Raw genomic sequence first — 13,157 nt, forward strand, 5'->3', positions numbered from 1 at the left:
TGTGAAATATTAAATCTTTTTATGTTAAAATCTTATTTATTTCTGTGATCAAAGCTGAATTTTCAACATCATTCCTCCAGTCTTCAGTGTCACATGATCCTCCAGAAATCGTTCTAATATGCTGATTTGCTGCTCAAGAAAGATTTTTATTATCAATGTTGAAAACAGTTGCGCTGCTGCATATTTTTGTGGAAACTGTGATACATTTCTTTTTGTCACGATTCTGTGATGAACAGAAAGTTCAAAAGAACAGCAATTACAGGTACATCTCAATAAATTAGAATGTCGTGGAAAAGTTCATTTATTTCAGTAATTCAACACAAATTGTGGGAAAAGTTTTATTTCATTTATTTCAGTAATTCAACTCAAATTGTGAAACTCGTGTATTAAATCAATTCAGTGCACACAGACTGAAGTAGTTTAAGTCTTTGGTTCTTTTAATTGTGATGATTTTGGCTCACATTTAACAAAAACCCACCAATTCACTATCTCAACAAATTAGAATACTTCATAAGACCAATAAAAAAACATTTTTAGTGAATTGTTGGCCTTCTGGAAAGTATGTTCATTTACTGTACATGTACTCAATACTTGGTAGGGGCTCCTTTTGCTTTAATTACTGCCTCAATTCGGCGTGGCATGGAGGTGATCAGTTTGTGGCACTGCTGAGGTGGTATGGAAGCCCAGGTTTCTTTGACAGTGGCCTTCAGCTCATCTGCATTTTTTGGTCTCTTGTTTCTCATTTTCCTCTTGACAATACCCCATAGATTCTCTATGGGGTTCAGGTCTGGTGAGTTTGCTGGCCAGTCAAGCACACCAACACCATGGTCATTTAACCAACTTTTGGTGCTTTTGGCAGTGTGGGCAGGTGCCAAATCCTGCTGGAAAATGAAATCAGCATCTTCAAAAAGCTGGTCAGCAGAAGGAAGCATGAAGTGCTCCAAAATTTCTTGGTAAACGGGTGCAGTGACGTTGGTTTTCAAAAAACACAATGGACCAACACCAGCAGATGACATTGCACCCCAAATCATCACAGACTGTGGAAACTTAACACTGGACTTCAAGCAACTTGAGCTATGAGCTTCTCCACCCTTCTTCCAGACTCTAGGACCTTGGTTTCCAAATGAAATACAAAACTTGCTCTCATCTGAAAGGAGGACTTTGGACCACTGGGCAACAGTCCAGTTCTTTTTCTCCTTAGCCCAGGTAAGACGCCTCTGACGTTGTTTGTGGTTCAGGAGTGGCTTAACAAGAGGAATATGACAACTGTAGCCAAATTCCTTGACATGTCTGTGTGTGGTGGCTCTTGATGCCTTGACCCCAGCCTCAGTCCATTCCTTGTGAAGTTCACTCAAATTCTTGAATCGATTTTGCTTGCCAATCCTCATAAGGCTGCGGTTCTCTCGGTTGGTTGTGCATCTTTTTCTTCCACACTTTTTCCTTCCACTCAACTTTCTGTTAACATGCTTGGATACAGCACTCTGTGAACAGCCAGCTTCTTTGGCAATTAATGTTTGTGGCTTACCCTCCTTGTGAAGGGTGTCAATGATTGTCTTCTGGACAACTGTCAGATCAGCAGTCTTCCCCATGATTGTGTAGCCAAGTGAACCAAACTGAGAGACCATTTTGAAGGCTCAGGAAACCTTTGCAGGTGTTTTGAGTTGATTAGCTGATTGGCATGGGTGAATAGTGAATTGGTGGGTTTTTGTTAAATGTGAGTCAAAATCATCACAATTAAAAGAACCAAAGACTTAAACTACTTCAGTCTGCATTGAATTTATTTAATACACTAGTTTCACAATTTGAGTTGAATTACTGAAATTAACTTTTCCACGACATTCTAATTTATTGAGATGCACCTGTATTTGAAATAGAATCTTTTGTAACATTATAAATGTCTTTACTGTCACTTTTGATCAATTTAATGTATCCTTGCTGAATAAAAGTATGATACTAATTAACTAATTATGAACTTACTGACCTCAAAATTTTGAATAGTAATGTATATTTATTGTAAATATATATATATATATATATATATATATATATATATATATTAATTCTAAATATTTGCTCAGAATTCATTCAAAGATATTTGAAAACAGGGAACTATAAATTCAGACTGTTTTCGCTCATCCTAATAATCTCAAAATGTACAAGTAATGGCTGATTAAATACATCCAGCACTGATCATGTGAATAGCTTGTGCATCACTCACCCAAAATACTGACAAATATTTCATACAGATGGAAAGTCAAAAGTGGCTCTTTCAGTCTCTGAAAATGTTCTACCACTGTCCTGAAGACGTCTCTCTCAAACCCTGGATACATGGGCTGCCTGGCCTCACTGCCATTGGGCCCTAAAACGATGTCAACGCAGAGCTGCTTAAAAGTTAATACACAATTAAAGATGGACTATAATATATGCATACAGATATCATATTTAATTCCATATTAATATAATAAGCAGCTTTGCAACCTACACAAAGGCTAATTAATTATATTGCAAAATAATTGTTTATTGTGATTGTTAAAGGGGACATCGGATGCCCATTATCCACAAGCTGGTATGATTCTTTAGAGTCTTCATGAAATGTCTGTAACATACTTTGGTTAAAATTCCTCAATAGTCGTGTAAAACAACACCCTTTTTACCTTGCCAAAAACAACTCTGTTCACAGAGGCTCATTTCGGTGCATGTCTCTTTAAATGATAATGAGCTGTGTCGACTCAAGGTGCGTGAATTGCTGCCTTGGTCTCCGTATATGACTTGGAGGTGGTCTAGTTCAAATAGCCAGCTATCTACGTAGAAACCGCTGCAAATTGAAACAGCTCGCTGGATGACACAGTTTAAGACTCAGACAGCCCATAACAAACTGGGTGCATGTTTTCTTTTCAGCTTTTCTGAGCTGGCAGATGCACCAGACACCTAACTAAACCAAAAAAAATAAAAAAAGTTTTCATAAATTTCCCTGATATCCCCTTTAGTACTATTTAGTGCATTATCTATTGAATATTTGTGTCTTTGATATGAATCATTATGGCAGCAGATGATCAGTCACTCACAGTTTGCCAGGCATTTCATTGCAGATAACACCCAATGAGGCAAGTCCTCTACAGAAAATAGATCAGAAACAACACCCAGAAAGAGATCCGTCAGAAAGAGTAAGAAGAAGTAAGAACATTTCATGTGTTAAAATATAACCCCTGCTTGCCTGTTTTGTTCTTCACCACAACAATCCCCTGCTTATTAACACCAAACACATTGTGAACGATGTGCTTCGGGCTCAGAAGTTTGGCATCTAAAACTCCATCCAGAGACTGGAGACCCAAAACAGTCTGTAAACTAATAAAAGAGTTCATCTTAAAACCAAAACCCCTTTTTTGAGCAGGAATAGAGCTTCTCTTGTGATGCTTACTGTGTTAGTGTCACTGACTTCCATATCTGGTCCATGTGTTTCGGGGTTAATTCTCACCTCCGGATTAAACGGCATTCAGGAACTTCACCGATGGCGATGCTGTGCCTCTTATTCCACCACTCGGAATTCTAGCTCAAAATCAAAGTATATAAGAAAAAAAAATTAACGTAAAGTTCCACAGTCCTTGTCAAAAGTTTGGTACGATTTTTTAAAATGTTTATAATGAAGTCTCTTCTGCTCACCAAGGCTGCATATATTTAATAAAAAAATACAGTAAAAACAGTAATATTGTGAAACATTATTCCAATTTGAAATAACCAGTTTATATTTGAATATATTTTAAAATTTAATTTATTTCTGTGATCAAAGCTGAACTTTCAGCATCATTACTCCAGTCTTCGGTGTCACATGATCCTTCAGAAAATATTCAAATATGCTGATTTGCTGCTCAAAAACATTTCTTATTATTATCATAAGTTCCCCTATTGAACAGAGCCTTTTGTGTTGACGCCCAATTATGTTAGGCTCACAGCCATAACACAAAAGGGGTCAACACAAAAGGCTCTGTTCAAAAGGGGAATTTACTCAAATACAATAACCTAACATACCATGCTGGAGAAAAAGTCGGGAAAACAGAAAATAAAACAAAGGGTAGCGCAACTGGACCTCCACTAAAAATCTTGCCACCCCGATGTGGCAACGAGATTTCTTATAGCCACGCTCGTACGGTCCACAGGTGTAGAGACTCTGCTCATAAGACGAAACAAAACACTTCTGACCCCTGGAAGGCGGACAAGTCATTACAAAAGGGAAAAAATAACCAATTAAAGGCACAATATGTAATTTTTTGCCACTAGAGGTGAACGTTCTGTTATAATGCTACTCTGTGCGGTCGTCACCTGTCTAATAAAATGCATAGCATATTAAAAAATCGAGGGGTTATGACGTCATTGGCAGGCGACACAATGACACAATGGACACGGTGCGTGTCACTAGTTAAAATTGCTTGTTTATCTGGATTTAAACATTCTTCGAAACATTTGGGATAATGTAAGTACACAAGTCAGCAAAATATATAACACTGTTCTAGTGGTTTTTGGATATTTTAATAAAAAATCTTACATATTGTGCCTTTAAACTACACACATGTAACAATGTTGAAAACAGTTGTGCTACTTGTTTTTATTGTTATATAGGCACATAAATGTGGCCTTGGTGAGCATAAGAGACTTCATTAAAACCATTAAAAATGGTAATGTTTCCAAACTTGTTCCACAGCCAAATGTACCATAAGAGGCTTTATTGGGATCTTCTCCGGCACTGCTATCTCCTCATAAACGTCCCAGCGTGGGATTCTGGGTACTGAGCGGTGATCTCTTACAGGTAGACGCACAGGAACAGGCTTTAGAGGTGATTGTGGGGGAAATCTGACACATTTAAAGCATTTATTATTATTTAGAAAAACTATTTTTATTATAATGCAATATATATATATATACTTTTTTTTCTATTGTGCTTTATACAATACAGATTGTTTCAAAGCAGCCTCACATTAATGAAAAGGAAAATAACAGTGATAATGTTTAAATGTAATTTTTGAGAGAAAGCACCTGTATAAATGTCCACTGTCCTCGAACTCCTCTTTACCAAATCGGCCTTTGACGTCCTCGATGATGTGATTTTTGAGGAATTTTCGGAGTAACTGGAGCGTTTGGTAGCGCGTCACCTCCGGTCCGAAGTTCGGCTCCTGTGAAACTGTGATTGTAACTCCTGAAATGAGCCCAGTGACGTCTGATTGGCATTCCACCACGGAAGAGCCTAATGGTCTCATTCCACTGAGGGGGAAAAAAATCTGAATTTACCATTAATGCTGTTTTTACTGCAAACTGTTGAGAGGTGGTGAATTTACATTGTAACACCGTTGTGTTAGTTCTTTTAATTAATATTTTGGTGTGTCTATGGGTCAAAGACGTCTAAGACGGCCCATTTTGGTGTCTGCAACAAATTAAATTTACAAAAGCGATTTTATATACATAGAAAGCATATTAAATGCAAGACTACTTTAATGTTTCAAATAACTTTTGTGAAAAAATTTCAAAATATGGGTGAAATACTGTTCCATCATCATTCAGCATAACAGATATATTTATGTAAACATGATGAAACAACATACTTATTCATACCTGTACTTGTTAAAATACATAAAAGATTAAGTGATCATACTAAATTTTATTTTATTTTAAATGATTAAAAAAATTATTGCTAACAAATGGGTAAAACTTAGTGGTTCAAAGGATTTAAAGGGGTCATATGATGCTTTTTAAAAGATCATTATTTGGTGTATTTGGTGTAACAGAATATGTTGACATGCTTTAATGTTCAAAAAAACACATTATTTTTCAAATACTGTACATTATTGTAGGTCCTCTATGCCCCGCCTCTCTCAAACGCTTCGTTTTCTACAAAGTACCTCCTTCCAGCTGACTCCACTGTGATGTGTCCCTGTCTCTCTCTCTCTCACACACACGCGCGCGCACACACACTCACACACACACTCTGCATTTGAACAGTCAATAGCAAATACTTAAACTAATAACAAAACAGTAGCTGATTCAGAAGTGCCAGATTGTCATTGGAAGTCAATGGCAACCACCAACTGTTTGATTACCAGCCATCTTCAAAATATCATCTTTTGTGTTCAACAAAGCAACTCCTACAGGTTTGGAATTTTCATTTTTGGGTGAACTATCCCTTTAATGAGACACTCATAAAGCACAAGAAAACCAAGCGATGGTGACAAATAATTTATTTTGTTTCACTATAAAACTCAATTTCTTTTTCACAGAATTGGAAGTTCATTTAAAAAGACAAAAACCAAGGGAAAATCCTGTAACATTCTGGTTTTCCTTAGCTCCGATCAGTAGAACATAAAAGCGGGTAATTCCTACAGATCAATATCATTTAAAAAGATCACATTAAGAAAACAGCAACATTAAATAAAGAATAAATAATCACACAGCATAAATCACTGACAAAATAACTTCAGATGATGTCACTTCTGCGGTAAATGTTCAGGTTCGAGCACAACCAGGTAGATCAGTCAAGCGTTCCTCAAGGGTCAAAGGGCTTCAGGCTCATTTAGTCACAACTAAAACATAACCTTCAAAAACCCTTTTAGTGACAAACTTCAAATCACCTTTGCTCTCATAACTTTTCAGATCTGGCCAGCAGTTCAATCATACTCCAAAGCGGAGAAAGTCAATATTTACAGGTAAATTACAGGATATAGGATGAAAATACTGTACTTCCCACCCCATACTCATTTCAAAGCCTTAAGTGAAGACCACACAAAAACAAAACAAAAAACCAAAGGAGGACAGCATCTCTAGTGAAACACCAGTGTGCAAGTTCAGATGTCTTAAATCCAGTGATAAGGTGGGTGTATTCCACATTAGTTTTAACATAAAACAGGGAAGTGGAACTTGAACGGATGAAATAAAAAGGAATATTCCCACTTAATAGGTTAGAGCTTCACTTTCAGGTGGCCAATGGAGAGATCACTCGTATTTCTTGAGAAGGTAGTTTCCATTCTGGAGATCCTTGGGTAGCCTCTTGCCCTTGGTGTAGGCGTGATAGTAGAAGTTGAGGAACAGGACCAGGAAGATCAGCCCATATGAACCGATGACGTAGAGGAACACAGGAAACTGGTAAGAACAGTCCTTCATGAAGAACAACTGGCCAATGTGAGTGGTGACCAGCACAAACTGAATCTGACAAACAGAAGAACGGAGTTAGAACCAGTTTAGGGTTCAGACGTCAAAAGCCTGGATTTCAACAAAGGACATTGGAGATGGGTAGATAAGCTTATAACTTACCAGCTGGATAGTGGTCATATACTTTTTCCACCACAGGTACTTCTGGTAGGCAGGTCCTAGGGCTGAGAGAGCATAGTAGGTGTACATTATGACATGGACGACACAGTTCAGCAGGGCATGGAAGGTTCCCAGACCACCTAAGAAAGCAAAATACACCATTAACACTTAACATCGGGTATGGATGACCCAAAAATGAGAACAAAATTAAGTTACATAGACATTATCCTTTGCATACAAGCAAAGTGGAATACCACAGCTGTCAAGCACCTTCAAGTCATGCTGTCTGGCTTCAGAAGACTAGTGTACTATATTTACCAAGTCATAAGGACCCTTATTAGCATACATACGAGTAAACGCACTTTAATTTTGGGTTAATTAAAGGGATTGTTTACCCAATATTTACAAATTTGTCTTTAACTCACCCTTGAGGGTTTATAAAATATGACTTTGGTTAATGGTCAAAACAAAATTGAGATTGAGTTTTTGGTCCCTCCATTGAAAGCCAAGGTAACAAAAACTTGCGAGATCCGAAAAGATCATAAAGGTGTTGTAAAACAAATCCATATGAATCAAGTGGTTTCATAAAATTTAAAAAAATAAATTAATGCCTTTTTGGATCAAAGTTTTGGTTGTCTGGACTTTCAGTGGAGGGAGAAACCTCTCAGTTTTGAAGATTAACCAGAGTTATATGGGTTTGGAATGAAGGCGAGGACAATTTGCATTTTTGGGCGAATGATCCCTTTATGTGTCAGTCTCATAATACTTTACCTGGGGCGAATCTGACCCCAAACCACCAGGTGAAGGGCATGATGGAGTGATGGAAGACGTGAAGGAAAGTAACCTGGCTGTTCTTTTTCCTCAGGACAAAGAAAATCTATGAAGGCGAGGAACATGTTTAGCATTGATAGTCCATTATAAAGGCTTAATTTTCTTGTTCGGAATATAAAAGAAGCCCACTTACAGTGTCAAGCATCTCAATGAACTTGGAGAAATAGTACAGCCAGCAGGTCCATGCCATCTACAAGGAAACAAGATGGTTAAGGAAGTGTCAAATTGTTGCACGCGTCATCGGCAACAAATGCACCGTTACAAGAATTTGCTCCATTCACATACCCGGAGAGCCTGAGGAGAACTGGAATAATCCACGAGGTCACACCCATAGGTGTAGCCGTTCGCCCAACCAGACATGAGAAACTGTAAAAGGGAGACACATTATGATAAACATGCAACAATAGAGAAAGAGAGGGGGGGGGACACTAGAAACTCATGATGCAACATGTTAACGAACCTCGTAAATCAGGTAGAGGGAAAACGCCACAATGCTGAAGTTATAGATGATCATTGGACGCTTGAGGTCAAAGGGCTTGCAGTTTTCCATCAGCCGAGGCCCCAGCGATGTCACAAAGTAGATGTAAGCAGCGATTATGAATGTTTGAGGGAAAGGGGAGGCCATAAGCAGCCAGTTCTCAGTCCGTGGATCTACAAGCGAGGAAAAAATATGTCTTATTTCCCAGTCAATTACAGAAACCTTACACAAACGTGCTGTCGGTGCAAACTCACCTGCTTCCTTAACCCACTCATCATAGAGCAAAACAGCTCTTGAGGTCAGGGTGTTGAAAGCCATATCTAAGGAGTCTTTAGGTTTCTCTTCTGGTGGAAAAAAAGGAGAGAAAATTATTAAGGAGATATTTAAATAAACCAAATTAACCCTGTTAATGCTTTCTAGCTATGATGTAGCACAGCTTTCCTCTTTCCCCATGCAAACAAGGTTACAAATCAAGCTTGTGCCATAAACCTTCAAATTCATCAAGGGGGATTATAAAGGCTTTCCCAAACTCTCACATGGAGCACACATGCCATTGATGCCACTCCCAAAGAAACGAACCATCCAAACCACTCCCAAACACAACTGGAAAGACGTGAAACCCCAGTAGATTCCACTGATCTTTTGCATTTGAACTCAAAATAACACATCTAAACTTTAGAACAGCACAAAACGTATTCCCAAACAGCCAGGTGCACTTCAACGGGAAATCCTGAAATCTAATTAATACAATCCTGGTGTGACTCCCACTAAAAAGCAAAGACTTAAACCTTGACGTGCTCCTTCCACGCGCGCGCTCGCTCGCTCTCTCTCTCTCTCTCTCTCTCCCTCCCTCGTTCGCTCGGGTAGCTTACTGGTATCAACCGCATGACTCGCTTAAACCTGCAGAACTTATACACCTGTAGCTGTGGCTCCTCCCACAATGATTCATATATGGAGATTCCGTCCCATGAAACTTCCGGAATTTAGGTCGAAACTTTGGGGAGCGCGCACATTGGTGTTTCCACGGTGACCTGTATGAAAATATGATCGGAACGCTTTACGAATGTCAACAGCAGGTGTGTAATGGTAATGGTGTCTGGTGTACAAAATATGCTGACAGAAGATGTTTTTATATAAGGTCAAGATTGTATTAAATATTGAACACTGCTATTGCCCAGGGGGGAAGACACACGTTGAACTTTTGTGACAACTTGCGCCTATTTTACCCAACTGATAATACAAATATATCTGATACTAGAATTTATCTTAAAAGACAGAATTTTGAAAAATTATAGTTGCCTAATAATACTAAAACTGTAGTATTTGATACTTATAATTTATCATATTAAATATTATATAATATAACATTTTCTAAAAATAGGTTTTTCAAATTCAACATTGTACAGAAGTACAATGAGAAATGCAGAATAAAACATTGCGGTAATTAGGGGGAATGTAGCAATAAAACTAGGCTTTTTTCCCCCCATTAAGCATCATTTATTTATTTTGAATTGTTATTTTGAGGTGAAATGTTTGTGTGTGATTCACCCTTGTAAGTGCTGTTGACTTCCATCACCCTGGTTTCAGTTTCAGGGCTGGGTCACCGCATCAGTGAAGACAATTAAATACCTGAATGAGCAGAGGGGTACTGTTGCTTTCAGAGTCATTATTGCACAATAGAGGAGTCGTACACCGTTGGGTGTGCATAATAAAACTAAGCTACGAGTGGAAAAAGGAGGGTGTATGTTAACCAGAGAAAAGAAGTGAAAATACAGGCCCAGTGATCCCAGTGTTTCTTAGTATATGCGTTATGCAAACACATGTTTTGTAAAATGATCATTGTGAAGGAATGCTTCTATTAAACTGCTGGCCCTTTAAATTTGCTTTCATAATCATTACATATAAAAACAAAAATTCAATCGAATGCATTAGCTACCCTTCCCAAAAAGTAGTATACTTCAAGTTTATTTTAAGTATACTTAAGTAAAGTTCAAGTATATTTTTAAGTATACTTTATGTAGTAAGTATACAAATATCAGTGTACTAGTAGTATACTTGTGAGTGTACTATTTCAATACTCCTTGGGACTAAATTGGCCCACTTTCTAGTAAATAAAAGTATACTTTTAAGTATACTTTAAGTATAACAGTAGTAACCTTTAAGTACACAACTAGTTTACAACAATATTTTTAGCTTGTACTGCAACTATACTAAAAATGAACTTATAGGTATACTGATAGTTTTCTAATTAAATACTTGTAGTAGAATTTTTAGTACACTTTGAAGTATAGTCTCAGTAAACTACTAGTTTAGTAGATTTATTCTGCAAGTGTACTCGTACGTTTTCTTTAAGTGAACTTTACATCATACTTGAAGTATACTACCATGTCCCTATTTAGGTATTCATTTGAATATATTTTGTTACATGAATATCTGAACATACAAAACATCAAAAGAACAGGGTATCTGCTTGTAAACAAAAACATTTTATTCTAGCTTCATGCATTCTTTTTTTAAACACTTGAATGTGGATAAGTTTCATAAATAAAAAAATAAAGAAATAAACAACATTTTGAACAAAAAGCTGAAAAAAAAGACTATGAATTGGATTCAGAACGATAATCAAAACGTAGATAAAGTCGATCAACACCCCAAAGCTTGACAGTCATTATTACCTCTTCATTGGTCGACATTATATCAACTTTACACAGTTTTGATGCTGTTTTATGTCTGATGATTGTGTTAGAGTACATGTGGAAGCATCTGTTGTTTCGGTTTCTTCTTCACTTGTGTTTTTTGAAAATTCTGTACAGAAAATGTGTAGCGCCCCCTACAGTATAACAATGAAAACACGGATTCTAGGAGCACAAGTATAGCTCAAATATATTTAGACTTTTTCTAAGTAGGCTCATAATAAGTCTAATAAGTCAAGTATACTTAAATGTCATTTTAAGTATATTTCTGAGAAGTACATAAAGCCCATTTCTGAGAAGTACATAAAAAGTAGACTAAAAGTATACTTTCCTATTTTTCAGTTTAAAAGAAGTATACTAATAGCACACTTGAATAAACATATTTTTTGTAAGGGTAATTTAAAAACAAAATGCAAGTGCAGAATGAATGAATGAATGCAAGATCTTTTTAATAAGCTTTTGAGAGATTTATATTTTGTTTTGGATCTCAAGATTTCAAGAATGCACACTTAAGCATGTTTTTTGAAGGTGTTGAGCAACACAAAAGCATGTGAAACCCTGAAGCATTTCGGTCCAGACAGATCTGGCTTTTCATACAAAATTGATGCCACTTTGATAAATCATTATGTCAGGTTGTATTTCAAATGCTCACTTTCTTACATATTTTATCTTCAGTTTCTATAAAGTAAGTTAAATAAGTTATTTGCATAATTATCCTAGCCAGGCAAGTGGAAGATGAGAAGATGAGGCTCCAAAATTGGTTTTACGATCTGAGAAAACGTCTATTGAATTAGTGCATGTTGTGCAGTCATTTTGACCTGGAGATTCTTTTTCCCAAAATTGCTAATTTATGTTATCGCGTTAGACTAAAACTTACTGACTTTGCTCATACATGGTATTCAACTTCCCAAAAAATATTTGATAGTTTTTCAATCTTTTTGGATTCAATCTTCATATCAGCTTGTTTTCTTTCAATTAGCACAGGTTTTGTATTTCTTTTTGGAACTGATTGATCGTAGGCCTCATTGATCTGAGCTTATGTGTCTCAGTTTTTGAGTGAATATTGCCAAAATTATCCACAAATAATGCTTTTTTCACTCAAAAACTGAGACACATGAACTCAGATCAATTATGCCTACAGTCAGTTCCAAAAAGAAATACAAAACCTGTGCTAATTGAAAATTTATTTCAGTGATATTTGGCTATAGGAACACCGAATTAAGTAAAGGATTATCAGTCCAGCACAAAGGTTAAAGGGGTCATATGATGCGATTTCAAGTTTTCCTTTCTCTTTCGAGTGCTATAAGCTGATTGTGCATAGATAAGATCCCTGAAGTTGCAAAGACTGAAGTCTCAAAACCAAAGAGATATTCTTTATCAAAGTTAAGACTCTGCCACGCCCCCCTAAAACGGCTCGTTCTAACACGCCCCCACATATCTACCTCACTATGTGGAAATATTAGCATAATGCCGCCCAAATGTGCACGCAAAGAAAGAAGGCGGGGTTTCAGTAACCGCAGTTAGTGTTGAAGCAGCATGTCAGGGAGACGCTGTGTGTTTCTAGGAGAAAGCAAAAGCACTTTATTTGGCCTTCCGAAAGTAGATGCATTTAGGAATCTTTAAGATTACTTACAACAGAACAGCAATGCATTTTATGGACGATTGAGTGCCATGAAACAGCTTGAAAGATCAAAGACAATTTTTAATATAACTCCGACTGGATTCGTCTGAAAGAAGAAAGTCATATACACCTAGGATGACTTGAGGGTGAGTAATTTATGGGCTAATTTTCATTTTTGGGTGAACTAACCCTTTAAGGGTCTTATAGGCAAGTAATAATATTTTGTAACTGATACGGAACTTAA

The 13,157-nt window shown here is 37.0% G+C and overlaps 1 protein-coding gene and 1 pseudogene across 1 annotated transcript; both read right to left on the bottom strand.

Annotated features, from left to right (window-relative positions):
* LOC107588997 (DEP domain-containing protein 1B-like) overlaps nucleotides 1-5,283 on the bottom strand; it is a 7,963-nt pseudogene extending 2,680 nt beyond the window's left edge.
* Nucleotides 5,284-6,211: 928 nt separating this feature from the next.
* elovl7b (ELOVL fatty acid elongase 7b) lies at nucleotides 6,212-9,494 on the bottom strand. Its single transcript, XM_016277183.1, has 8 exons — nucleotides 9,388-9,494; nucleotides 8,854-8,943; nucleotides 8,582-8,772; nucleotides 8,407-8,487; nucleotides 8,255-8,311; nucleotides 8,062-8,167; nucleotides 7,294-7,430; nucleotides 6,212-7,188 (listed from the first exon to the last, which is right to left on the bottom strand). The coding sequence occupies exons 2-8, from the start codon at nucleotides 8,915-8,917 to the stop codon at nucleotides 6,976-6,978; spliced, it is 849 nt and encodes a 282-aa protein (XP_016132669.1). The 5' UTR covers nucleotides 8,918-8,943; nucleotides 9,388-9,494; the 3' UTR covers nucleotides 6,212-6,975.
* Between the last annotated feature and the right edge of the window lie 3,663 nt (nucleotides 9,495-13,157).

The sequence above is a fragment of the Sinocyclocheilus grahami genome, unplaced genomic scaffold (genome assembly GCF_001515645.1).
Source record: "Sinocyclocheilus grahami isolate Dianchi unplaced genomic scaffold, SAMN03320097.WGS_v1.1 scaffold110.1, whole genome shotgun sequence".
NCBI lineage: Eukaryota > Metazoa > Chordata > Actinopteri > Cypriniformes > Cyprinidae > Sinocyclocheilus > Sinocyclocheilus grahami.

What these genes read in the sequence shown, in the direction of transcription:
- elovl7b (XM_016277183.1), bottom strand. Translation starts at nt 8,917, where the DNA reads ATGGCTTTCAACACCCTGACCTCAAGAGCTGTTTTGCTCTATGATGAG. An exon ending in TGAGTGGGTTAAGGAAGCAG is followed by an intron (nt 8,773 to 8,853) that starts GTGAGTTTGCAC and finishes CCTCGCTTGTAG; the next exon opens with ATCCACGGACTGAGAACTGG. An exon ending in TCATTGAGATGCTTGACACT is followed by an intron (nt 8,168 to 8,254) that starts GTAAGTGGGCTT and finishes TCGCCTTCATAG; the next exon opens with ATTTTCTTTGTCCTGAGGAA.